Source organism: Trachinotus anak, unplaced genomic scaffold, assembly GCF_046630095.1.
Source record: "Trachinotus anak isolate AG129_WGS33_773 ecotype Australia unplaced genomic scaffold, CSIRO_AGI_Tana_v1 ptg000011l, whole genome shotgun sequence".
Taxonomy (NCBI): Eukaryota; Metazoa; Chordata; class Actinopteri; order Carangiformes; family Carangidae; genus Trachinotus; species Trachinotus anak.
Window position 1 is genome coordinate 21,812,368 of NW_027273862.1, and position 26,450 is coordinate 21,838,817.

The window sequence follows — 26,450 nt, forward strand, 5'->3', positions numbered from 1 at the left end:
CTGATCGGAGATCCGTTTTTCTCCCGGAGGAGAACGACTCGAACCCTTCCACTCGCCAGGGGCCAACTGTATCCGGTGACAAAACAAACAGCTCTCTGCTGCTTACGGCGATTTTAATCGGAGAAGTTGGATCCATCTTTGTCCGGTACGATACCTGACGGTTTGTCTAAATTCCGACATGTAGCTAACAGCTGTTTACCGTAATCTGGTGGGTTAAACTTTCCGTTAACGGTAGCGGTTTAGCCGAACCAGCGAAAGCCGACGTTGTTATCACACTGCAGCTGTTAACTGTGACCTTTGACCAGCGGCCTCCTTTGAACGCTGTCACAGGCAAGACATGCTATAAATAATAACAACACAGTGCTCTCTCCTTTGTTTATCGTCACAGGACAAAGAGTCGCCGGGTCTAACGCCACCTCCACCATGACTGCTGCTGTGAGAGGTATGCACTGTTTTCATTGACTCTCCCGTATTTAGAGTAACTCATAAAACGCCTGCCTTGTCTAAATAGTTTGAGACCACTTTTGTTCGAGAAATCCACATGTTTCCATTGTCCTTCTTTACTGTTTATTAGTCAGTTTTTATACAATTTGTGTTATGTAAAGGTTAATAGGCAGGCGACTGATTTCTTCTTATTCAACTTGGAGAATTAGCTTCTTTAGACTGAGAATAATGTGTTTAAATCTAGGTTCAACGCCCAGTCCTACATGCTGCTTGAGGGACTGTGGTGGCTGTTCCTTGGCATCTGCTTAATGTCTTGAAGTCTTTACTCCTGACTAGATGCTCATTCAGTGTGGTCAGACACTCATCAGCTACACAGTGCACGATCCCCTACATCCCCTAAATGTGTACAACTGGATCCCATTTCATCCTCAGTGTGTTACAGTAATGTACACATCTGGATTCAGAGCGGTCCACTTCTGATGAGACCACTTTGGATGCATTTAAGTGTAAAGTGTAAACATGGCCTCATTTACTTCCTACAGATTCTGCTCGTGTGCCCGTCCGAGGCGCTGGCGATGGCATGGAAACTGAAAAACCGCCGGCCATCCTGGAGGTGAACACAGAGACACTGCCGCCGGGTCCTTCTGCAGTTCCCCTCCTGAAGGTGGCTAGCCCAAAACACAGCCCGGAATCTACGCATCCAGCTCCCCCTGCTGCCCGCCAGCCTCTCGGGGTGCTCCACTTGGGCAAGGTGAGTCGGGAGGCCTGCACAGAGGTGGAGGCTGTGAGGATCGTCGTCCCGCGTGCTGCCATTAGCCGGAGCAGCCGTGCAGGACCTGCTGAGGAGAAAGGGGAGGCAGGGCAACAGGCTGAGGAGCAGGGCTCTCCCCCGCTGCCTCTGGTGGAGGACTGGAGAACACAGCTGGAGAAGCTGCAGAACTCTGAGCGCAGGCTGCTGCAGGACAAGGAAGGCCTTTCCAATCAGCTCCGTGTGCAAACAGAGGTAATAAAGCAGCTTTATTTTATTTGGATATTAGACATACTAGGCTCTGCACAGCCAGGTTTATTGCTGTTTCAAGATGCAAAACATGCAGTATGGCTAAGTAAGTTAATACAGGTTCATCATGCTCTTTACTGTCAACAAGACAACAACACCATGTTTTTTGAATGTTTTTAAGGAAATGTAAAATTTGATTCCCTCATGCATGTCTTCAGCTTTGAAAGGAGCGCGTTATCCTTTATTCATTCCAGGTGAACCGCGAGCTCAAGAAGCTTCTGGTGGCGTCGGTTGGTGATGACCTTCAGTACCACTTTGAGCGTCTGGCACGGGAGAAGAACCAGCTGATCCTGGAGAACGAGGCTCTAGGCCGGAGTCTGGCACACACCGCAGAGCAGCTGGAGCGAATGAGTATCCAGTGCGATGTTTGGAGGAGCAAGTTCCTGGCTAGCAGGTGCGAAATAGACAAAGTAATTGTGGGACAAATAGAAATGGTTGAAAGTGAAAAGAAAACGATGGAAAGCGATGGGGTATTTTATCTGAAAGCGCCATTAGCTGCTGTCAGTTCATCCTCAGTTTATGTGCATAGCTGAAAGAAGACAAAATAACAAAGATAATTTTTCTGCAAGTATCAATAAGTGATGACATCATTGCTATTGTCACGCTGACTAAACACCTATATGACTGTTCTCCCCTCAGAGTCATGGCAGAGGAGCTGACAAATGCCAGAGCAGCTCTACAGAGACAGACCAGAGAGGCACAGGGAGCAATTCAGGACCTGCTGTCAGAAAGAGAAGAGTTCTCCAGGGACATGGTGGTCACTCACAGGTAACATAACCACTGATCCATAATTACGAAATGAAGTAAACTTCAATAAACTTAAATATCCTGAAGATGAGGCAAAGAAAGTGCACTCGAACTCTTAACTTTAAATTCTACTCGCCAAGGTTGCCTGAATGTTAATGTCGGTCCATTCTATCCTTTGATCTGGCCACCAGATTAATAATATCAAGTCATAACTCTGCTAGCAATAACTTATATTGCCATATTTTGAGAAAGTGAGCATTCTACTCTAGATGTCCATTGTTCAGTGCATTTTCTAAAAAATGCCACTGACAAATACAAACAAGACATATGTATACTTTCTATATATAGATTCATATGGTTTTAATGGATTACCATGAATTAGTGAGTAAGTAAACAACAAAACTGGTACTGGCACAGCTTTCTAGTGGGAACGCTTCACCAACACTTGAATGTTCATGTAGAGTGAAATGAGCTGGGCTGAGTAAACATTTATGCTTTCAGTTATTTCTATTCTATCCGCTCATTATTATTCTTCTGCATTCACAAAATTATAGATTACATGCATACAGTGTTTTGTATTTAATATTAGAAATTGAGAGAACTAGGACCCTTGATTTTGCACCTTCATCCACTTAGTACAAATGAATATACAGACTCTGCTTTTTTTAGGAAATGTTGAAAGAATCTTTTCTGCTGGGAAAACGATCCCCCTGCATAACAATAGATGAGCCAAAGGTGAAGGACCTGCAATCATCATAACAGATGCTGATGTTGCTTGCTTCTCTGTCGTCAGATCTCTGGAGCAGCTCCTGGTGTCTCTGCAGTGGGGCAGACAGCAGACGTACTACCCCAGTGCACAGCCTCTCAGCACAAGAGAGCTGGCAGCAGCCAATCACAAGCTAGCAGATGCCATCAACTCTCACCTGCTGGGCAACACCAGCACCGGCAGCAGCAGCAGCAGCAGTGCACTGAAGGGCAGCGGTGCACCAGCCGAGCAGCTCTGCAGCACACCGGCCGAGAAGATGGCTGAGAAGGTACGAGCTCCACACCCTCGTGCAGATCTGTCCATTTTCTTATATTTGTCATAAAACCTGGAGGTTCACAAATATATTCTTTTTTCTTAGGTGCTGAAGATTTTAGATCCTATTTCCTGCTCAGAAAACAAGACAGAAACTCCACTCAGCGACTCCACCCCGTCAAACTTTCTCAGCAATAAGAAAAGCATCGGCAGGTTTCACCCCTACACCCGCTATGAGAACATTACTTTTAACTGCTGCGAGCGCTGCTCAGGAGACATCCTGGTGCTGTAGAGGTCAAAGAGCGGCAACACGTCCTCGTCTGACACCGGCGCAGCTTCAGAGCTTATTTCAAATGTCTGAACAGGAGTGAATCTTTTGCTTGTCATGCCCATTTCAGTGTGTAGCAGCCCTGATTGTTGTTATTTCACATTTACGGGTTATGGTTTTAAATTTCATCAAACTGCTGTTTATTTTCCTGTCTTTGAGAAAATAGATTTGTTTTTTGTTCAGGAATCATGAAATTGATTGCATTTCAGAGCCATTGCAGCCTGGTTTAAACCATGGAAAGTGCTATTTATTGCTGGGATGTGAGGTCAAGATGACTCAGTGTTACATGGCGAACAGGCACCAGGACGGTGTCTGCTTATTCAAACTTGACCTTTAGGCTAGTGTGTTTTTAAGTTTTACTTACATTTTCCTTGATCCACAAGTCAGTGTGCACACAATAGAGCAAACAGAAACTCATGTGTAAGTGTGAGTCTGAGGTAGGACTGGGTAGCCTGTTGGGGAAATACCCTGTAGGGAACTTGTTGCACAGTCATACACGCACTGTAACTGTGCAATAACAAAAATAAGTGAGCCCCTTACACTACAGGGGACTCTCCATTTCCTCAGTATGACTGTGCTATTGTATTTTAAAAACATTGTATTAATGTATCTTGTATATTGTGTGCTGTAAAGGCATATAATATACATTTAGTATTTTGGAAGTGTAACTGTGGTACTACAATAGATATTATTGTGCAGCGTCATTGTTCAAAGACAGCCCTGATACTGTCAGATGCACAGACATACACACAGGTCCAGTTATTTGCAAAGAGTTTGACTTTTTTGGTGTTTGAGAGAAAAATTGGAAGCAACATTTCTCTGAAAGGTTATTATTATTATTATTATTATTTGATTTGTTTTCCCTGAATTGTCATTCATCTGGGTGATGTTTTTTTTGCCTCAGAATACATTACTATGAAATGACTAGTAATTTATTGTACATGTCTTTTTGCAATTTTCTAAAACCAAGTTGTATAATATTTTGGTTTACTTCATCGGTATGGAAAGTGATGGTGGCGGTATAATGTACTGTGAAAGTGCATCATAAAAATGTTTATATATCATTTGTATATCAGAATAAAGACCAAAGTAATTTCTACCTTTTTTTTTAAATGTCTTGTTCTTGTCTTTTTATAATCCTGCATACAAAAAAATGATTTTTCAACATTTTATTCATCACTCGTCTCAGTTTTTTTACATGTCCTCAGACTTAACATACATGTCCTTATTAACCCAAGTTACAATTTTTGTTGACTTCACTCGTCCTCCCACCACATCTTCCTTTTGTCTGTAGGCTTTCTTCCCTCCATGCTGCTCTTAAATGATGTCCGTACTCTAGTTACAGATGGTTTGTTGTCTCTGTTACTGGGCAGTCCAGACATTCTGTCTCTGCTGGTGAACCTAGGCTCTTTCTGGGACCTGTAAAAACTCTGGTCCACATTCTTCAATGTCCTTTCTGTATTCCTCTCTCCAGACCTGAATTGCCTGTCACCATCCTCTCGTGGTCTGTGATGGGCGACTCCCCTGACTCTGTTATAGTTTATCTCTTTTTGTGTCTGCCGCTGATGGAAGCCATCATGCTTCCTCTTGGGCACAAACTTCAACGCCTCCTCCCATTTCCCCGTCTCCTTGAGAGTGAGCATGATGCGGATCATCTGGTCCAGAGTCAGATTTTTGGCTCCTGTCTCCCAATGGAGGTACTCATCCAATGGTAAACGGGCTGTAGCAAGCTTCAGACGCTTAGCATTGGCCAGTGACAAGCCTGAGTGGATGGACCGGTCCACCAGAGCTCCAATGATGTAGACCTTGGAGTGGTCAAAGGTATGGAGGACATTGGGGGAGTCTGCAGTGAGGTATACGAGCTGTTCACGGGGGAAGAGATCTACATGCTGGTGGTCAGTGCTGGTAATGAGCAGGCGGTCCCAGGCCTCTTCACCGTATCGTTTCAGCAGCTCCTCCTTGTAGGCCCCTCCTGGCTGCAGGTTGCAAAAGTGGAGGTGGTAGGGTTCAGTGGCACGCCGATTCCACCCTTCCACCTCCATCAGCTGGGACACTGTGTTTGACAGCTCCTGTCTGGACATGTTGGAGGCATAGCTCATGTCAAACACCAGTGGCTGATTGAACAACATGGCCTGGGCGCCCTTCCAGGCAAGCAGCTTGTCAAGGGAGCGGCTCCAGTATTGGAGGAGGAACGTGTTTTTCAGTTCCTCTCCATCACTGACCTGTCGTCTTTTCTGCTCCATTATGGCGTCCCTCTCTTGCTTCTTCTGCTGCTGCTTCTCCTTACGGGTCCTTTTGTGGCCCTCCTTGATGGCCAAGTACTTCAGGTACTTCTTCCTGGCGGACTTGGTGGTGAGCTTTGCGAGCGTCTGGACCTCCTCATCAGTCATCTCCTGCGGTACTAATTTCCCAGCTTGCCGCCACATCACAACCAGATCCCTGGTTGCCTCCAGGGAAGCACTGTCCTTTACGTCACCGCCTGGTTCACTGAGATTTTCATCATCATCATCATCATCATCATCATCATCATCATCATCACTTACATCTTCTTCATCATCGACTTGTTGTGTCTCTTCTGATGCAGCTTTTGATCTCATCACAGATTTCCATTTGTCCAAATCTATTGCGTCTATTTCCTCTGACTTATCTCCTTTGGGCTGGAGGGCATCTTTCCACCCTGGACTCCCAGCATTGAAGTGGCGAGCGAAGATGTTTACTTGGTGGTGATGGGCTGGGAGAAACCTCACGAACTGCCTCCTGGTAACAAAGGATGCCACAGAGTGACTGCATCTGTAGAGTCCATGTAAACCCTGAGTGGTCAAGAGTCGTAACATCGCGATGACTGACTCTTACCTGCAGCTGTGTAATGAAACTAGGAAATGCAGGTTGCCACTATGTCGGAGGAAAAAAAAAAAGTAACCGAAGGTGCTCTTCTTCTTTTCATTCTCTAGGAAATGCTGTTAGTGATATCTGCATGCTGTCAAATGTGTGGAGTACCCCGGGACTTGTCTTCACTTGTCTCAGCTTCCATGCTTGTCAGAAATAAGAGGAAGGTCACGTTGCCACTCGGTGTCACACTATAAAATGTCGTAGTGAAATTACACCGCATGTCTGGTCTTTTTTAATCATCGTTTTCCAACCGTAACAAAATGTTTTCGTCAACAAAAATGAGCTGTAACTTTTATTCTTTATGAAGCACCAATATAAATGCCAACAACGATGATGATATGATTTACAGTAACTTTATCTGCTGTAGTTTCCAGGCGGATTTTTACAGTGTTGCACAGCGGTAACGACGTCATTTCCCCGCTGGTGACAAAATAAGAGCAGCTAATTGTTTAGCATCGAAAATGAGTTTGTTTCTGCCAAAACTTACTTGCAAAAAGGACATAGATGAAGTTATCAAAGGGGTGGCAGAAAAAGTCGTAGTTTTGAGGTTTGGGAGAGACGAAGACTCTGTTTGCCTCCAGCTGGACGAGATTGTAAGCAGGACTTTTAATGTAAATAGCCAAACGGCTTCTCACTTGTCGGTGTGTTTTGCTTTTGCTAATTTATCATTTCTGTCTTCTGCTAGTTGTCAAAAACTGCCCACGACCTCAGCAACATGGCATCGATCTACATCGTTGATGTGGATAAAGCCCCCATCTACACAAGATACTTCGACATCAGTTACATCCCCTCCACTGTTTTCTTTTTCAACGGGCAGCACATGAAAGTGGATTATGGGTGAGTGAATCAAATGTCAAATCAATTTGCTCAAAGCGTTAATTATGTGGTTAATAAAATGACCATCATAGTTTCCCGTAGCCTGATGGCATCTCCAGACTTATTGTTTTTGTCCATCCAAAGGTCCAAAAGCCCCACATATTCAATTTACTACCATAGAGAAGCTGAAACCAGATTTACAATTATGCGTTTTATTATGTGTAAAATGGCCATCACAGTTTCTTAGAGCCCAAGCTGACATCTATGTAGTTTAACAAAAGCAGCAAATATTTTTAGGCTGCAACTTACAATTATTTTTGTTATCGGTTGATCGGTTAAATCAGTCAAAAAATGTCACTGCAGAGCCAAAGGTGACATCTTCAAATGTCTTGTTTGATCCTCACCTTTCAGAAGCTTTTTTGCGTGAAAATGACTGAAATTATTAATCGGTAATCAAAATAGTTTCTGATTATTTTTGTGTCAATTGAAAAATCTGTTAATCAACTAATAATTTCAGCTCTACTTTAAAGTCACACTTGAACTGTTCAGCTTCTGATCTAGTCATTAAACATTAAGGATTCATATCAGCACAGACACATATAAACTATAAGTTAGCATAGATGCACGCACTGTAATAAAAGAGTCCGATTGACCTTATTTGACTGATAATTGTTTCACTATTTTCTCTTTCAGCTCCCCTGATCACACCAAATTTGTCGGCAGTTTTAAGACAAAGCAAGATTTCATGGATCTGATTGAGGTCATTTACAGAGGAGCCATGCGGGGGAAGATGATTGTCCAGAGTCCCATAGATCCTCAGAATATTCCCAAATATGATCTCCTCTACCATGGAATTTAGACTCAACATATCCACTTATCATAATGATGTCTTTATGAGTGGCATCTACCACTGCTGGTTAAGTAACTCACAAAAAATAGCTTTGACTTTCAGACACTAGAAGTTTTAAGCTAAAGTGTCTCAAATTAGGATCCTTATTCAACCTATTCATTTTCCAATAGAAGGCACACATTATATTTCCTTTTACTTCTTGTGGAGTTTTTGGCCATTATTAATGCTATGGAGCAAATGTTTATATGTGTGTGAGATGTATGTGTGCACACAGGGGCACACATGCTTCGACTCAATACACCTTCCAGCCAGTGGTTTCACACTGTTCCACTGATCAAAAGGTTACATGTCAAGAAAGTCATAAGAAAAATTGGTTTTGCAAGTGTTTTATGAGAAAGAGAAAGCAGATGACAAATACACACATTGTAATGGGCTCTGGTAAAGTTCCCAAAGTCAAATTTATTGACATCAGGATATTTGTATTTTTACAGTTTTCTCATTAGTTCATGTTTGACAGACAGGGTGTGAGTTCTGATGAATAAGTCTCTGCATCTTTATTTTTTTTTCTTGTGAAAATGTCCAGTGGTGTTTTGATATTTCCCATGGAAAACAGCTGTATATCAACAGAGAGATACAATTAATTTATCCAGTGTACATACTCTGCTGTTTTAATAAACTTTTATATTTTACCATGCACCATTGTTTATACTTCTTAATTTTTTGTTTGGTGGGGATGTACATTGACACGGATCAGTCTGCAATGTCATGATTGTGTTTACAATCTTTAGCTTGCCTTGTCACGTAGGCATATAATAATACGTATTTCACTGAAACCTACTGCACAAAGAATGACAATTAGAAACACTTCTCGTTATTAGGAAATACAATTCAAGGGCACCACAAACCACATCCTCTAAAATTATCGTACAGCTGAATCAACACTTCTGTGAACAGTTTGAACAAAAACTGAACATGGCTTTCATGAGGGTAGGATTTATTGTAGGACTGTTGCATTAGACTGCATTAGTTTCAGCCAGGTGTACCTAATAAACTGAGAACTGGTCAAAATATTTGAACAATGGCCGAAATAATTAAGAAAAATGAATTAATGAACTAATAGTGAATTAAGTCTCAGCTTAATTGACGCTTCAAGCTTAGATTCACCTGTGCTCTGCAGCTGGGTCACTCTCCATCCCTGTGAATCTAAATGTGTATTTCCACATTAACAGCTGACGCCATGTCATCTCTTGTCCCCTCTGATGGAGGCCTGGGTGCTGCATCGTGTAGATTCGCCCCACAAGAGGCACCATCGATTGACGATGATGATTTGTCGATGCTCCCATTCCTCTCTTTAACCCAGACTGCATACAGAGAGTTGGACCTGTAGTCAAACTGCATTAAAAGACAAAGACACAGGGGGCAGAAGTTATTTGTGTATTTAGTTTTCTAGTTTCCTTAGTCTTCATATCACACCTGCAAATAATCAAACCTGTCTATTGTTAAAAAGTGATGGCTCACCTCTGACTCTTTCTTCTCTGTCCGTGCGTCCTGTGTTTCCTTTCTTTTGCCTAAATAGATGTGATGTGATGAGACAAATGCACACCTCTCCACAATAGATATATTCATCACAATCTTAGGTTAATAATTCTCACCTTTGTATTTAATAGCAGCCCCAACACTAACACAAAGCAATGCAATACTAAAGACACCCAGAACAGGCCACTGCCACTGGACTCCACTGGCAGAAGATTCATCTAAGGACTCTGACAATGAAGAGCAAATTTCTCGTTTCTCATGTGCACCACCATCAGACAGGGATATACAAATAAAGTAAAAATATGCTCAGCCCTTACTCGTTCTTAGATCAGTTTTACAATCATCTCTACCTTCATCCTGTCTTGTTACGCTGTGACCGGCTCCAGAGCGGGGGAGGCTGTGTTCGCTGTAGCTGTAACCCAGGCTGTGGGTGTCCCTCCCCCAGTAGTAGTTGTTGGTACGCAGAGGGAAGAAGGGGGCCATGAAGGCCTCTGCTCTCTGGGCTGGATGAACCTGGTCGCTGTCAGGGTAGCTCGCTTCACTGTGTTCTTGCAACCACCTCTCAAGAAGCCTGACATCAATTTACAGCACATAGAAATCATTCTTTAATAAATCAATGTCTTTGTTGTGTTGTTAACTCAAATTTGTTGTTGACTCGATTTTGAGCACAGCAAAAGTGCCCGACAATTGTATCTTTGCTTCAAGGATTTCATTTCAAGGATAGGTTCACATTTTGTTCATATTTGTCTTAAAACAGTATTTCTATATATGTACACTGAAACAGTTTTTGGTCTCACAATCATTCATCCTTGCTGTGCAGAGATCCTTCCCTTAAGCAATTTCAGTGCAAGTGATAGAGGACAAGCCACAGCCTGCATTCTGCACAGAAATGCTTTCCAAAGTTTAATCAAAGCTTATGTGAGGCTTCATCAGTTTGGGTTAGACAAACTAAGTGGGATTCATATTAGTGTGAAATTCCTACCTTGTGTTGCTGTCACTTACCAAGGAAAAGCTGTCTGCAGAAGAGGGAATTTTAATACTAAGACACAGTAACTTTGGAAGCTACCCACTTTATCTGTCAAACACAGACTGCAGGAGTCTCACATTAACTTCAGATTCACATGATAATGCAGTTTGACACTGAGCAAGGACTGTGGTTTTTTTTATTATATTCAAATAGTCTTCAAAAAATCTGAACTTATCCTTTAATAGGATTTTTTTTTTTTTACAAATTAAAGCTAGTTGATCTACTTGTCAATGAAGCTGTGGTGAAGCATGAATATGGGGTCATTGGCTGCAGTAGGGACCAGAGACATAGTGCCGTTGAGGTAACTGTGGACCAGGTTGTGCATAGAGGAATTCAGGTGTCGGGAATCATCGGGAATCTCAAAACCTTGGAAGACAGAATAACACATTTTTACTAAATGTTTAATTTCCTCTCTGTGTTTTTGTTTATTTTACACTTTAGTCTTTTTGCTTGATGTATCATAATTCCTATTTGACAAATTGTTGAAATTCAGATATTTATGGTAAAAGTCAGTATTTCTTCATAAAAAATATGAATTGTGTATTAGGCAGTTAACCTTCTAGCTTGTTCCTGAAGCTGTTCTTAGATGTTGTGTCAAACGGAGGTGTATCAAAAAGTGGTGTTGCCATTGTGTCTTCGACATCACCAGCGGTTGGCAGTGTTTTGTAGATTGGATCCTTTCCGGGGTTCCGGATCAGATGTGCAGGAGCAGAGGCATTAGAGTGGATGCAGATTATACCAAGACTTTCCTGAAAAGGACATATGGTCTGTGGTGCAAAAAGGAAGATGAGTTAGAGGAAGGGAAGGCCCGGGCATTTGGAAAAGAATGAGAACGATATCTCACCTTCCACTTTGAGAAAAGGGAAGCACTGTCTATACGGCCACCTTGGCCAACTCCCCCAAAGTACTGGTTGGTGCAGATGTTGCAGTGGTTGGTTCTGGTCCAGTCCCAGTATGGGATGTAGAAATCTAGGTTCCCTGTGAGTTCCCTGATCTCCCTCTCCATAAAGAGTAGGAACACTCTGTGCCAGAAGATGAAAGCGGGGCCCCGGTGTGCGGCATTATTTTCAGAACCAGTGTACGCCTTAGCTGAGTAGTAGTGCATCCATGCATACAAATCAAAGACACTGGTGTTGAGAAATGCATAGTTTCCGTCCACTGTTGTGTCATTGCTTGTAAGGATCACGTAACGGCTGCTGGGGCTCTGTTTTGCCTGATGCAGGTTTGAGAGGAAGGTCTCCCTTTCAGAATCACTCAGATCTGTTATCTCTTTCCTCTCCACATGATGCCGTTGCAGACACTTGGGTCCCCTCCAACCCGGGAGACAGTGACCACAGTCAAATCCATCATAGTTTCCCCAGCATGTACACACTGAATCATAGAAGGCACGAGGCCAGTTCACCCTGTAGTCCACTGGTTTTGGGAGGTCTCTTGCAGGATGTGGTGCACAGACTCCTCTCCCTGAGCTAAACCCACAGGGCGAACCATTCCAGAGGGGGCAACACATTCGGGTCTGCAAAGCCTCTGGTGTTGTACAGGCACGTGGAAACTGAGCCCTGACATCTCTGAGGCTCATCAGATATAACAAAAGGACCAGCCAAAACCCTTGAAATGATAGCCACATGGTGGAGGAGATGACAGCTCACTGCACTTCTGAGTACCCCATTAAACACCAGCAGGACACAGCAAACTCACCAGCTTGTTACTAGCAGCTTCCTTTTAAAGGGCAAATATCGTAAGACTCTCATACTTTGACATTTATGCTGCAATATTTGAACAAGTGGCACGTAGGCATTTCTTTGAAGTTACCAGACAGCTGTCCAATTACACTGCTGTCTCTTGCATAAGGCTGTTTGTTACATCACTGGACCGGGCAAAGAGGTTCATCACACTCCTTCCATCCTTCTGCATATTTAGTATTGATGGTTAATTTTTAAATAGAAATGTGAATGGAACAGCTTGTGTTTTATCAGCTATGTCAACAAAAGACCCAAAGGTTTGGTCAGTGTCCTGTGTGCCAGAAAGAGAGAAAGATAAGAGAGAGGAGAGAAAAACAGAACTTTGGATGGACCAGCCACAGATCACACGTGGTAGTTCATTCCTGTGCTGTTTGCATCACGTGTTGCATCCGTCTCTCACCTAAGGAGACCCATCAACAGATGGCATGACACAGAGAGGAGTAATTCTAATGTGTATGTTTTTACGGCATTTCATTGTTAGCAGTTGTTTTTTTCGAAGGCCTGCTTCTTGGGTCACCCACAAGTTGACAAATAAGTATATTAAATAAGCATAAATAAGTATTGCCAAGTTCATCCTACAAGTTCATAAGTCCTGCCCGACCTCCAGGTTACCTTCTGTCCTATATGCTTTAATTTTAATATACTGTTATTACCATGGTGGATATTGTTGTCTTCATGAAAAAAAAGACACTAGAATTTATATGATATATTATTAGTGTTCTGAACAGTGAAATTTGAGCATCTAACAACAGCAAATCAGGTGAGGTCTTTATATTTCTTATATGGCCAAGAAAAACTTAACTTCCTTGGACAGAAAACTTGTTCCAGCTGGATAAGAATACTGAAAAGGAGAAGCCCTCTATTCAAAGAGGCTGACGCATGGCTACCTTGAAAAAAGCAAGTGACTTGCTGCTGTTGTGCAGAATATGGACAGAAAATACTTTATTTCAACTTAGACAGACTGATAGGACCCCCCCCCGACAAAGTTTTGGCGACTTTGGGACAACATCGAACGGAACCGCTTTTATTGTGAAAAACACTCGTACAGGAAGTACCTTCTTCTGGCGGAAGACTGGAGGAAGCTGGAGGAAGTGGTACTACAGCAATGGCAGCGACCTTGTACGCACCATGTTGTTCATAACAGTTTCATTAGTTAACCACCTAAAATGCTCCTAGACAAGAACTGACACTCTGATAATTATAGTGCCCCTCAAGGTTAACATGATGATTTCTTTCATCAAGGCTGCTGTCGGCGGATTGAACAGTATATGTAAAGCCCCCGGTCACCGACAAGGTAACATTAACGTTATAGTGAATGTCTGGATTGTGTGTGATGTGTATATTTATTGAATGGTTTATTTAAGAGACACAAGTGTACATAAAAACCCCCACAGCTTTAAATGCCAGAGTTAGCTAAAGGGTTTTTTTTTTGTTTTTTTTACTTTTAATCTTGTGCGGAACAATACTTAAGAAACTACTAAGATAATATGCGGTAAGATAATTGTAAGGGCCCAATAGAAGACATGCACGAAATGTGGTTTAAATGTGGTGCACAGAGAGACTGAAAAGGTTATGCTGAAAAAGCAGACCGCCAATGAATCATTTTATGTGTGGAGGCACAAGAACAACAGTCTCAATCAAGCAGAAGTCAAACTAAGGCTTAACTATGTCTCATCAAACTGAAAAACAAACTGCAGTTAAGAGTTATAGTCAAGTAAATTAGAAAATGATAATAATAGAAACCACACAGTCTCTCTCTCTCTCTCTGTCTGCTGATGGCTTGAAGAGAGATTTGTTCAAAGTCAGAAATTTAAACTGAGCAGTGCTTTGTTAGTTTTAACATTTGACCACTCTGTGACTTTATTTTTTGTCAGACATATTGCCAACATGTGTCCACTGCTGTCCGTTCTACAGGTGCTTTGTTCAGCCATGTGAAAGTCCTAGCTGCTGGGTTTAAAACGCATGAAATCCCTCCAGACTACAGTGGTAATCATTCATCATCTTATCGTTTATTTGTTGTGATTTTTAACAAACAATTTCTAAAATCTTTGTTTATCTATTATTTCATTTAATACATAACATTGTTATGTGTGTGCATGTATACAGTTCAGGGAAAACACACTGTTCACAGGCCTCTGCCTTTGGTGCAGTCTTTGGATCTTTTGAATCTTTGTGAAAGTACACATGTTTGCTTGAAACTGTATATTATATTATATTATTATACCTCTGAAGATGTGGTGCTGCCGCAGAAACCCAAACTGAAGTTTTTGAACAAGGTGCCTAACCTTAAAAAGGCTAAGAAAGAGATGAAGAATCTGCAGGACATCCGAGGCCCAGCTACGGCAGCAAATACCTTCACCACAGGACAGTACGCTATTGTGGTGAGTGCATTTATTTTCTATAAAGATTGTTGTTAAGTGATATGTGACAGCTGCTTGAAGCATCCAAGTCTAGGAAGATTATATTACCTACAGTATTAACTGTCAGTAAATGTATCACCACACGTGTTACACACGTCACTGTCCTTAAAGGGTACAAGTACAAAGTGCTTTGACATTTCTTAGAATATAATTACACTGAAACTTTTCACTTTAGGGTTAGGGTTAGGAATAGGAAATGACTCACTCTGTATGAGAAGTATGATTCAACACATTGTATGACTTAAAATTTAATCCATTCTTGTGTCAAGAACGATAGGATTTATGACCATTTATGACTTTGGGAAATTATCAGCAACATCATCTTTCAAACTACTTTTTACACTCTATACTTATGCCAGGTGAAAAATACAAAGTGGTAAATCAGAGCATGACATTTTCCTCCTTCTCTGTCTCTCTCTCTCTCTGACACTCAGGCCATGGGAGGGGGCTACCTCCATTGGGGTCACATGGAGATGATGCGTCTAACCATCAACCGCAAGATGGATTCCCGGACTACATTTGCCCGCTGGCGCATCAATAGCCCATATAAGCCCCTCACACGTAAAGGCCTGGGTCAACGCATGGGTGGGGGAAAGGGAGCCATCGACCACTATGTGACACCTGTCCGCTATGGTCGTTTCATAGTGGAGGTGGGAGGAAAGGTGGAGCTGGGGGAGATTGAGCATATCTTGACTGAAGTGGCAAAGAAGCTACCCTTTCCTGCCAAGGTGAGATGACAGATACAGCTTACTTTGTAAGACAAGTGACTTCATAGTTATGTTAAAAGCTCTGACGAGGTCTCTTGGCGAATTATGAATGAATAATTTGCCTACGTGAATGAAATGCATATATACAAACACATGTAACATCAGCGTAACTGTAGTCAATATATGCTATATGTTAAATTCTGCATTTGCTTATCATCAAATAACTTTAACCACAGTTCAATTATAACATTTCATCTGCACTCATTACTGTGTGGCTCATTTCTCTCTGCACACAGCCTTTGTTCCAGTTCACAAGAATAAAAATAAAGTGAAACCTTTAAACATTTGTTGTTGTTTTTGGAAATAAAATGTAATGTGTAACACATTTTATCACTTTAATTGTTATTGATTTTGAACTACTGCATTTTTGACAGTTTTCCCTCTTTCTTTCTACTGTATCTTTCTCAATTTTTTATTACTATTTATTAATTTCAGGTAATGAGCAGAGAGAGTCTAGCAGCTCTACAAAAGAAGCAGGCTGATATGGAGCAGAACAACCAGAATCCCTGGACCTTTAAGAAGATAGTGCACGGCAACATGCTGGGTATCAGGAAGGTGCTTAGTCCCTTTGACCTCCACAACCACGGACGCTTCACAGGCAAATTTCACCTGCCAGGAAGGGTGTGACACACACATTGTCATGCTGTGACCCCATGCAGACCACCGTTTAAGAGACGACCAAAATTTTGGAAGCATCTGACTTTCAGTTATATGTGGGAATCTTTCATTTTTGTGTTTTTTTAATGGAAACATATTACTGAATTTGACCTTTTGTTAAGGTGACATTTTTTTGTTTTCTGCTGAACAAATAATAAACTATAATATGTATTTCAGTGTCTCATGGTGACTCAAATATGTGTAAAAATGTTGAATTTGAGGGTTTCTGTCTTATCAACTGCTAAAAGATTTCACGAAATTAACAACAAATGAAAACACAAAATAGTTTATATTTACTACAGATTTACTGATCAAAAAACATATATGTATATATATAAGAAACTGCTTAGAGGTATCTGCCAACCACAGTCACAACCAATCACACCTCTGAGGGAATGATAGATTTCCAAGGCTGATATTAGAGATATTGATCATACCACTACACACAGCAGGGTGTTGCCAAGGTGCATCATTACATGTCATTTGCTGCAAATGAAGCAGACCTCCACATTTTCTTTATTTTCTACAGCCTGTAATGTGTAACATTCAACAACTACATTTCCCTGTATGCTTTTGTTAAAACGACTAGTGTTTGAAATTTTACTTGCTTGTCAGTAACTTAAAATATGAACAGAGAAAATTAAAAAAATTATCATGCTTTGTGTTTTCATAAAGGCAGTCGAAAACATTATTCTATCAGAAAATATGTGTTTTAAAAAAAAAAAATCAAATCTCCTAGAATGGATCCAATCTAAAAGGGTTTTATGCTCTGTGCCCCGGGCTTATTCTCGTAGGCAGCGTTTTCGTCCTGGTGTATACAAGCGGCTGTCTAAGGGAGGGAATTATGTTTGGCGATTCTTTCATGAAATACATTTAATTTCGCCTTAAAATATGCAGCCTCCCTATCTGGGGTGTAGCGCTGGTAAAGTGAGTTAAGGTAAGCGGGGTAGGAATGGCTGCCTGACAAGGGTAACTCCGGGAATTACTTTACCACTTCCGAGCATGCGCGTTGTGATCTCGACTCTTCGAAAACAGCAGCGCGAAAAAGCAGCTCGGCATCCGACGACTGCTGATGGCTACCTGCATAGTCTGCAACTGCATCCTCAGATATGTACAACATTAGTGTCATAACGTAGCATAACCAACTTCGTTTTCACAAAGGAGGTCCCGGTTTGTTGTTGCTTTACTAGAGTTGATTTGTTTACGTTAGCTTAGCCAGACGTCAACTAGCTAGCGGATATGAAACCGATACGAGGTTCTAACCGGGCGGCATCGAAAACGCCCAACTTGAAAAGCAAGAAAAAAACCGAAGAGGCGACGAAACGACAAGAAGGAAAACATCAGGTAAATGTTGACAACACGTCTGCCTTGTCCTGTCAGTTTGTGGTTTATCTAAACGCATAATAATGTGTTTTACTTTAGGACCAGGGGCCCAGTGGCAAGAGCACCCACACAAGACCAGCACAAAAGAGGAAAGGTGTGTCCTGCTTCTTCACTGGCAAAAATACGAGATCATGCGGGGATAAAGGTGCAGCATACTGTAAGATCTGGTCCACAAACCAAACCACCTGCACCGATGTTGACTTTGTGTTGCTACCGTTTGTGTCCATAATAGGTGAAGGCTCATCTTCAGTCCCAAAGAAAGCCAAAACAGCCAAAAGACAGGGAAACTGGAAGCTGATATCACAGTCGTCCATCACTGCTCTGAAGAATATAATGGACTTGTCAGTTCTGTAAGTTTTACAGCTGAACACTTATTCCCTGTGAGGCTTTTGTTGTCACTCTTATAAGCATACTTTTCTTATTTTATGTTCTGACATGCAGGTGTGTGCAAAACACTAGGTAAATTACTTTTTTTTTTTTTTGGAAGTGAAACCACACCTGGAGTAAACACACATCAAATCAAACGATAATGCAGTGTTAGTTTTTGTTTCACAAACTTAAATATTGTAGTAGGAGTAACAAATGCCATGCAGTGCGCCAAGAAACTGAAACTGGAAGGAGGCTGGCTCAGTAATACAAATAAAACCTCAAAACCCACCACGAACTACGTCAAGAAACACAGCTTGAAGATTTTGGAACAGTTCTCAAGGTCACTTGACTTGAACATCATTGAAAAGCTGTGGGAAGATCTTAAATGTGCTTTTTGTGTAAGACAGCTTAAAAATATCTCTGAACTTTTAGAGCAGATGAAAATTCCTAAATCAAGACTAGAAAGACTCTTGTTATGACATTCTTTACAAGCTGTGACGTCTGTTGAAGGGTGTGGGGAGTTACTAAGTAGTAACTTAGTGCATAAACCTTTGTACATGCGATAATTATTGCTTAATTTTTCCTATTTTTTTAAGTTCATGAAATAAAAAGTAACATTGCATTAACATTTAAAGAAAGGCTCATTTTAATTTCTGTCATTTTCACTTCTTTTGGTTTCAAAAATCAACTATGTGATTGGCCTGGGGATGCCCAAACTTTTGCATACAACTGTACGTACCTGTACATTTAAGCTTGGCATACAATATTCCCCTTAACAAAACTAGGAAGCACTTCAGGTACAGCCGGTAAACTACAGTCAAAATCAGCTTTCTAATAACATTTTCTTCCATGTTAACAGAGCAACTCTTGCTTTGAGGTGGACAGAGAAGAAAGAGAGCCAGGAACATCTGAACGTAATCAAAACCAGGTGAGCAGTAAGTCAGAAATCAAGATGTAAATAAATGGCGTGAACCTTCTTTCTAATTGTTATATATTTAATAATCAGCAGAATACCATAAAAACATGTTTGAGCTAGTCATGGATAGGTTGTAGAAACACAATTTTTTTTTATAAAAGAGGAAGGAGGACGTGATATTTTTCTAAACTGCATTTATATAGTAAATGTTTCTGATTGGCCTGGGAAAGTATAGGATCAACAAATTGAGTGATACTGATTACAAATCTGAAAATATTGACTTCCATAATCAAAAGTAAGTTCAAAAGTACTAATCAAAGTGCTATTTAAAGTGTCATACTTGCGTTGTGCTTCATATCAAAGTATCACCAGTGAAAGATCAACATTAAGTTCATGTAGTAACACACAGTAAAGATACACAAAGTCCACGAGAGCCAACACGAAAAGAGTAAAATACCCAACAGTAATTCAGCAGTTACTTAGAATTTTGTATTACCAACACTTTAATTTCAGACAGGTAGTATAGCAACCAGGTTGAGGAATGCATTACCTTGAACAAAACTCTCAACATATGGAAAACATTCACTTCTTTTGTTTTTGTTTGTCATTGCAATTTTCTTTGAATAATTGATTTGGATGACATAATATAAATAAATGATCATATCATTCCGATTCCAGTGAAAATTGATAAATCACCATCAAATTATCACACAGCCCTTCTTCTCAATCTGTGTTGATTTTAAATATCATTGTTTCAAAATAATGAACAGAAAAACAACTGTGATTGTCAGGGACCGGTCTCAGTTGCACTTTGTTTTATTTTTCTTCTTAGCTGATTTATTTCCCAAACTTTTTAGGTTCCTTGCTCAGTGTGCACAGCTCAAAGTTCCAGTGCAGAAACAAAAGGTTTTGGAGCATTCATCTCAGTGCCACCAGGAGGAGACCAAGAAGTCAGTAGTTGGAAAAAAAACTCTGGACAAACTGGAGGTGAAAAACATTGTAGTCTGAGGCAGGAGGTACAACAAGACTGAGGTTGTTTCACTGGGATATTTTCAAAATTGAATCTGTTGGATTGGTTTTACTTTGTGGTTAGTGTTGATACGATTACATGATTAATCCAATAGTCTTCTGATATAAGATTAATTTGCAATATTTTTGATGACCCATTTATCATTTCTTAAGCAATTTGTTCATTATACCTGTAGGTTGAACAAAATAAGCTATTTGATGTCCAATGTTACATTGCAGTGGACATTTTTCTCTATGTTGTGGCATTTTAATGACTAAATGATTATTAAATTCACTATCAGCAGATAATTCAACAAGTGAAATAATCATTAGCTTCATATGCTTTGAAAAGGCATTTCCACCTGCTTCTGTAGCTGCACAATAGTGCAACTTCCTTGAAAATGGCATAAAGTATGTGTATCAGTTGAATAATGATCTATGAAATAGGCACGGAAATTGTGTCTATGGTGTCTCTGCGTTACGTTTTGTTGTGTTGTATGCGTTTCCAGGAAGACTTAAGGGGAGTGGTCAATGCTCTGGAAAGTGCAGAGGAGCAGACCACCTCTTTACAGCACGCATGCAGCACACTGAGGGACCAGGTGGAGGAAGAGGAGGAGAAAGCTAAAGAGGTGCAAAACTCTAACACAAGCATACAAAAAAATATATGTATACTGATCACAAAATGTGTGTGTTCCTTGGACTTTTAATATATGGTGTTGTTTTTCTTAATTGCATCACTCTGAAAAGCTATTTAACATCATTTTTTGTATTTTCAGGCAGGAAACAAATGTTAAATACCTACTGTACCTATTCAACAGATCTCGTAAAAATGCACAAAGGCTATATCTGTCTAGTGTCTTTGAGGTTTTACTTTATTAAACGGGCTGTTTCATTACTGTAGACGTCAGAATTGAGGTGACCTAGAAACAGAAGTGGTAGCCTTTCTTCACACAAATACTTGCCTGTTTGACATACATGAGTCTTGCATGTCTTGTTGGTTGAACAGCATGATGATATGCAGCTGTTTTGTAATGATAATAATGAGTTTGTTCTTGAGAAAATAAGTCTGAGCGGAAGGTACAGGAAATGTCAGTTTTGAGGTAAAAAAAGAGGCTTGAACCACAACAAAGCAGAGATTTTCACTCAAGTTGTACATTTTAATCAACAATTAGAGAGATGAAGAGTTAAAATTCTACTAGTGCAGTATCAGTGCAGTAAGAGACATTCATATTGTTCTTTTTTTTTGAATAAGACGTTCTGAAAATGTCTGAGTCGTCTCTTCCTTTCAGTAACAGGAAACATGTTCTAAACATGCTCTCTATGGTGCAACTTCTATGTAATGTTGCAAAAAAAATGTCTTAACAAAGGTAGAAAGAGAACATGTATCTTTGTTTTTGTTTTATTTTGTGGAAACATTTTACAAATCACTTCACGAATCACTACACATCATACAGAAGTGCTAAATATATTTGTTTTCCTCAGACTTGGATGAGAAAAATGATACCAGACAGTGACTCTGAGGTCTGAGGCCTGAAAACTGGGAGAAATTCTGCAGAAATCAGAAGCTAACCAGGATCAACATGTTGAGCAGCTGTTCAAATCTAACCTCACCCCAGTCAGTGGTGCACCTTCTCCAGAGGGAACCTAGAGAAATCTGTCTCACACAAGTGTACGTTTTTTTTTTTACAAAGTTTGCAGGTCTAACTAATGGACACACATTCATTGGAGTGTTGGTGTGTGGGGAAATATTACTTTGTAATGGTGTGACTTGGTTCAACTTTTTATGGTTGTGGAACATTTGCAATAAGCTAATTCAGCCTAAAAAATTGCAGCCACTATGTGTAGAGTTAGAAAATTTTCCAACGCTGATACCAATAGTAGTGATAATAAAGACAGCAAATGTGTGAACTTTGAGGATTTGTTTAAGTTTGGGAAAAGAAAGAAAGAAAAGAAAAATCATGTTGAGTAGATAAAAAACGAAAAAAAAAAAATGCTGCTTTCTGTTTGAAATGCAGTGAACTGGCATTCACCCCCCATAATGTGTTGTTCCTGGTACCTTCTCCAGTTTCTACCCTCAGTTTCTTTTAACAGCATTCAGCTGAATGTGAATATTAACAATTGAATTGATGGTTACACTGCAGATGCATTTTTTTTTTTGGGTGGAAATAAAGTTCAGATATTCAACTTCTGTCAAAATTTAAGCCTAAATGCCACAATAATAAATACTGTTCTTGACTTTGATTGTTCATGATAGAAATTCTGCATGCTGTAGAAACGTATAGAGCTTTTGGAAAATGCATAACTACAAGTACGTCTGCTTTAAGAGTGCTGTATGGAGAGTGCTGTAAGTAATTAATGCTTTATGTAATTAAATGATGTAATTAAATGGATGCAATTTAAAGTAATTGAAGTTTGTTTATTCACGTTTGAATGTAGACAGGAGATAAATGTAAAGTGCTACCATTAATTTTATCAGTTTGTTTTAAACAATGAAAGAATAGTTGTGCTTATATAAACAGCACACCTTCTTTGTATAAATGAAGTCAAGTTATGGATGCAATATGTTCATGATGTAATAATGGTCCTGCAACATATTTACTTCCTGCTCAGCATTATGTGCTTCAGTCTCTAAGAGAATACAGACATACAGTGGGTTACTCAACAGGTCCAAGTTTCACAAGATAGGATCAGATTAAGACCTGTTTTAACATGGAAATCCCATTCATGTATGAACAGAGTCTCAATTCCTCGGACCATACCGAGACAGTACACGCAAGCTTAATGGTTATTTTGGAGGAACCCATTTGACTGGTTATTTTGTAGCCTGGAAACTGTAACACTGAAATGTTTGGACTTTGGCTTGTTATTTACCAAGAAGGTGTTTCCTACATCCCACAGACAAGATGATTCATGAATTCATTTTTATGCCGATTATGACACTGCCCTCAGCATGTCGCAACAAAAGCGGCATTTTAAGAGGCTTCAGTCATCTGCTTTTACTGACCATGTATCTTCTTGTTCTTCCTGACGGTAGAGGAAACCAGCCTCCTTCCATGGTTGATGAGATGTTTTTTTGTCCTTCTGCACCTCTGCTATTTTGCTATAGTTTTCACATTTCACATATGGCCTGCCTGACAAGTCATTGGAGTTGAGCTGTATCCCTCTGAAATGTTGAAATCATAGTTTCTGCCAGAGTCAGTCTGAGCCTTTAAATCAAACTTTTTCATGCCAAATATCAACACTGGAGGCAATTTCCTGTCAGAAAGCGTTTGTTACATGGTGAAATATCAGAAGTGGGTGCAGCCAATCTATGATTCCACTTTGATCACTTTAAGTTACAGTCAAATCAGTCAACTGGATTACATCTCTGCATGTTGTAGATGGGATCCGCCTATTTCTCTGTGTTTCAGACAGTTTTGGAAAATACCAACTCATAGCATGTCCTTTACAGTCATTGAACTCCTTACACCTGTCTGTGTTCTTTACCTAGCTCACTTTTTTCTGGGGTGGGGTATGAGCAATTGGTGCAAATGGAGGAATTGACCAGTTAAAAGTAATAAAAGGAGAAAAAAAAAAGTTGACCTCTCAGCTACATCTGCGAGTTCTTAAGTGACTTCCTGCGTATGGACTCTGTGGAGTCATCATTGAAAAGTCGTTCAATGGTTGAAACAACTGAAGCTCTGATGGCACGGCCTAAGCCTCTGGCAGCAAACACATACAGCACAGGGTTGAGGGCACTCTTGATGTACACCAGGTACAGAGATATGTACGTGCCTGTCACTGCTTTGCTATACAGCCCGGGCCAATCGGTTCGTTGTGCAGCCAAGGCGCGAAGGAACCGGCAAACAAAATAGGGCACCCAACAGGTCAGAAAGAGGAGCATTGTGAAAAAGAGTACGTGGTACATCCTGGTCATTCTGCGGGCAGCTGAAGGAGAAGAAGAGGAGGTGGGTGTTGGAGGAACTGCCTGCTTAATTGTGAGTAAGACCGCCATGTTACTTCCCAGGAACATCAGCAGGGGCAAGATGAAACCTGCTATAGTCTCTGTGACAAACAGTCCCATGTTAAACTGCCAGCTCTCCAGGCACTGTTGTGTTCCGTTAATTTCTTTCAGGATGGCGCTGTTGAAGTAGGGGGCAGACAGGATGGTGGCTACCAGCCATAAGATGCAACAGGCCAGAGGGACAGCCCAGGAGGGCCGTCGCAGTCGAGCCCACACAGGCCTCAGCAGACACAGGCATCGCTCCAGGGCCACAGCGCAGAGAAGGAAAGCTGAGGCGTACAACCCCAGGCCTCGCAGGAACATGATCAGGTAGCAGAAGCCGTGACCAAACGGCCAGCTGTAGTTGTGAGCAATGTAGCCCAGCATGAGGGGGGTACGCAGCAGCAGCACCAGGTCAGCCAAGGCCAGGTTCAGGACATAAACACGGAAACTGCTGGCAGCACGTGTCTCCTCATTGCTGCCTCTGCGCACCAGGTGACGATTACGCCGCATCCCAAGTGCCCAAACCACCAGCCCATTCAGAGGGACGCCCACCTGGAGGAACCAAGAGAACCAGCTGGCAGTTGGATTCAGATGACTTTTAAAGCAGTAGTTTGACTTTAGGGAATATGCTCATTTGCTTTCTTGCAAAGTTAGATGAGAATATTAATACCATTCTCATGTCTGTCAAATGAATATCAAAATACAGCCAGGAGGATGTTAGCTTAGTTTAGCATAAAGACTGTAAACATAGGGAAACCCTGTGTATCAGTCAGAATGTAATTTGAATGTCCGAATATCACTGTTAATTAAAAAAAATGGCAACAGCAACATAGTAGGCTATGCTCACCCGTGTGCTTGTCAAGTGGAATTTATCATAAAGGTAACATTGTTGTACATGGAAGAATTTACTTAAGTTCAGTCATTCAGTGGCCCTAAACGAGATGATACCACCTATTATTATACCATATACCATTATCAGCCCTTTGTGCAGCGACAGTGTACAATAGTTTTGGCACAGGCTGGCTCTGGAGCCATGGAGGATTTCTCACCAGGAAGATGAGCAGGGTAACTGCGATTTGGATTCCCCTGTCCGCCTCTGCCTTCCAAGAGATGCTGGAGTTGTCGGGGCTAGTTGGAGGCTTGATCACTGCATTCACAGGAAGCTGTGTACCATTCATATGAGCCATTGAGCTGATGTCAAACTGGAGATGAGCTGAAACACAGTAGACATTGATTTGATGTCAGAGGTGCATAGACTTTATGGCTTTTTAAAAAATCTCTTTTGGAATTTCATTAGAATTATAGAATGTCACAAAATAAATACAAGCTATTCAGCCATGTGCAACAAGCATGATTGCATGCGAATATAGAATTTTTCATCTATCTGTTGCAGATAAATGCCGATGTCCACATCCTACACCAACATGACTACACAGACTTCCTCCCTTGCTCAATTTAGTTTCATTCTGAGAACTCGTCCTTGTCTCAATATTAAAAATATATACATTTACATAGAAAATTACATAACGTTTTTACGCAACAGTAGCAGAGTGTAGCAGCGCAGTAGTGATTAAAGAAAAAGGAATCTGAGAAAGGATTTTTTTTCCCTGCAGCCACTGCTGCCCCAGGGCCCTGCCTAAAAACACATCTAGACCGGGCCTGTTTGCGTGTAGCTGGAATGAGAACAGCATGCATGCAAACACTCTTATGTTGAAGCGCATACCTCCTTTGATCTCCTCACAGTAGCAGCCGAGGTTACTGATAGCAGTTGTGGTTCTGTGATTAAAGGCTAATAAACTTCCAATTTCTAGAATCAACAGTAACAAATAGGTTTAGGTAACAGGCTTCACAGAATCTGCGCCTTGTTAATTTAAAGAATTTACTTCTTACCTCCTTTATTTGCCTGGTGTGTAGGAGAAACAGAGCAGGAGATAAAGAAAAAAGGTGCGCCTACAGCCTGTTATAAGGGCAATCTCTCTCTCTTTCTCTCCCTCTCGCTCTCTCTCTCTCTCTCTCTCTGTGATTGCAACACGCGCCTTCCTATGAACATATCTACTACAAACATGAGGAACATTGGTTTCGATCATATTTCCTTCTTTGTGCAAAATACTTTTTATCAACTGCTCTGTGTAAATAAAGTTACACTTTAAACTGGCACAAGATTTCTTGCAAATGTGAAATAGTTGAAAGCATTTGAAAGCAACGATTTTTCACTTTTAGATTTCTTTGATTTTTAAAAAGATTTTTCTCATGATCAAGAAATCTAAGTAGTATGCTTGCTTGAGTGATGCACTGAATCCCAGTTTTAACTCTTAACACACATAATACATTAAAAAGCAGCCACAAGCCTCCCCTATCTCAAAATGTAGATGATGAACCCATGGGAGCTATAGTAATAGATGTCTAACCCTTAATTGATGGAAGAGCAATGTCAAACTGAAGGCTTTCTTCAATGTCCCCTTTTTTCAACATACACATACACATTCTTTCCAAA

At 40.8% G+C, this 26,450-nt stretch overlaps 7 protein-coding genes across 10 annotated transcripts; 4 read left to right on the forward strand and 3 right to left on the reverse strand.

Moving 5' to 3' along the window:
• The first annotated feature begins 7 nt into the window (after nucleotides 1-7).
• On the forward strand, nucleotides 8-4,701 carry blzf1 (basic leucine zipper nuclear factor 1). The gene is made up of 7 exons (XM_071488963.1): nucleotides 8-145; nucleotides 389-442; nucleotides 987-1,447; nucleotides 1,696-1,895; nucleotides 2,141-2,269; nucleotides 3,042-3,282; nucleotides 3,373-4,701. Exons 2-7 carry the CDS (start codon nucleotides 424-426, stop codon nucleotides 3,556-3,558), a joined length of 1,236 nt encoding a protein of 411 aa, XP_071345064.1. The 5' UTR covers nucleotides 8-145; nucleotides 389-423; the 3' UTR covers nucleotides 3,559-4,701.
• A 47-nt stretch (nucleotides 4,702-4,748) lies between these two features.
• trmt10c (tRNA methyltransferase 10C, mitochondrial RNase P subunit) lies at nucleotides 4,749-6,649 on the reverse strand. Its single transcript, XM_071488962.1, has one exon. It carries the CDS (start codon nucleotides 6,426-6,428, stop codon nucleotides 4,851-4,853), a length of 1,578 nt encoding a protein of 525 aa, XP_071345063.1. The 5' UTR covers nucleotides 6,429-6,649; the 3' UTR covers nucleotides 4,749-4,850.
• Nucleotides 6,650-6,873: 224 nt separating this feature from the next.
• Nucleotides 6,874-8,843, forward strand: txnl4b (thioredoxin-like 4B). The gene is made up of 3 exons (XM_071488965.1): nucleotides 6,874-7,076; nucleotides 7,169-7,320; nucleotides 7,993-8,843. The coding sequence occupies exons 1-3, from the start codon at nucleotides 6,945-6,947 to the stop codon at nucleotides 8,156-8,158; spliced, it is 450 nt and encodes a 149-aa protein (XP_071345066.1). The 5' UTR covers nucleotides 6,874-6,944; the 3' UTR covers nucleotides 8,159-8,843.
• LOC139627829 (tyrosinase-like) lies at nucleotides 8,589-12,435 on the reverse strand. Of its 2 annotated transcripts, XM_071488960.1 has the most exons (8): nucleotides 11,557-12,435; nucleotides 11,269-11,479; nucleotides 10,937-11,078; nucleotides 10,036-10,256; nucleotides 9,802-9,912; nucleotides 9,668-9,717; nucleotides 9,314-9,541; nucleotides 8,589-8,762 (listed from the first exon to the last, which is right to left on the reverse strand). In XM_071488960.1, the coding sequence occupies exons 1-7, from the start codon at nucleotides 12,334-12,336 to the stop codon at nucleotides 9,353-9,355; spliced, it is 1,704 nt and encodes a 567-aa protein (XP_071345061.1). In that variant the 5' UTR covers nucleotides 12,337-12,435; the 3' UTR covers nucleotides 8,589-8,762; nucleotides 9,314-9,352. The 2 variants fall into 2 exon arrangements, with proteins under 2 accessions (XP_071345061.1, XP_071345062.1); XM_071488961.1 differs by having other exon boundaries at nucleotides 8,589-9,541; nucleotides 11,557-12,405.
• Nucleotides 12,436-13,522: 1,087 nt separating this feature from the next.
• Nucleotides 13,523-16,466, forward strand: mrpl16 (mitochondrial ribosomal protein L16). Its single transcript, XM_071488983.1, has 5 exons — nucleotides 13,523-13,745; nucleotides 14,366-14,437; nucleotides 14,684-14,832; nucleotides 15,306-15,599; nucleotides 16,074-16,466. The coding sequence occupies exons 1-5, from the start codon at nucleotides 13,673-13,675 to the stop codon at nucleotides 16,263-16,265; spliced, it is 780 nt and encodes a 259-aa protein (XP_071345084.1). The 5' UTR covers nucleotides 13,523-13,672; the 3' UTR covers nucleotides 16,266-16,466.
• An 817-nt stretch (nucleotides 16,467-17,283) lies between these two features.
• Nucleotides 17,284-22,372, forward strand: cenpq (centromere protein Q). 2 transcript variants are annotated; one of them, XM_071488984.1, is made up of 7 exons: nucleotides 17,284-17,639; nucleotides 17,718-17,823; nucleotides 17,911-18,028; nucleotides 18,907-18,975; nucleotides 19,821-19,950; nucleotides 20,481-20,600; nucleotides 21,454-22,372. In XM_071488984.1, exons 1-7 carry the CDS (start codon nucleotides 17,535-17,537, stop codon nucleotides 21,496-21,498), a joined length of 693 nt encoding a protein of 230 aa, XP_071345085.1. In that variant the 5' UTR covers nucleotides 17,284-17,534; the 3' UTR covers nucleotides 21,499-22,372. The 2 variants fall into 2 exon arrangements, with proteins under 2 accessions (XP_071345085.1, XP_071345086.1); XM_071488985.1 differs by having other exon boundaries at nucleotides 17,287-17,639; nucleotides 17,718-17,772.
• Nucleotides 21,101-25,969, reverse strand: LOC139627843 (C3a anaphylatoxin chemotactic receptor). 2 transcript variants are annotated; one of them, XM_071488980.1, is made up of 3 exons: nucleotides 25,847-25,969; nucleotides 25,006-25,169; nucleotides 21,101-24,508 (listed from the first exon to the last, which is right to left on the reverse strand). In XM_071488980.1, exons 2-3 carry the CDS (start codon nucleotides 25,141-25,143, stop codon nucleotides 23,561-23,563), a joined length of 1,086 nt encoding a protein of 361 aa, XP_071345081.1. In that variant the 5' UTR covers nucleotides 25,144-25,169; nucleotides 25,847-25,969; the 3' UTR covers nucleotides 21,101-23,560. The 2 variants fall into 2 exon arrangements, with proteins under 2 accessions (XP_071345081.1, XP_071345082.1); XM_071488981.1 differs by lacking the exon at nucleotides 25,847-25,969 and adding an exon at nucleotides 25,680-25,779.
• Between the last annotated feature and the right edge of the window lie 481 nt (nucleotides 25,970-26,450).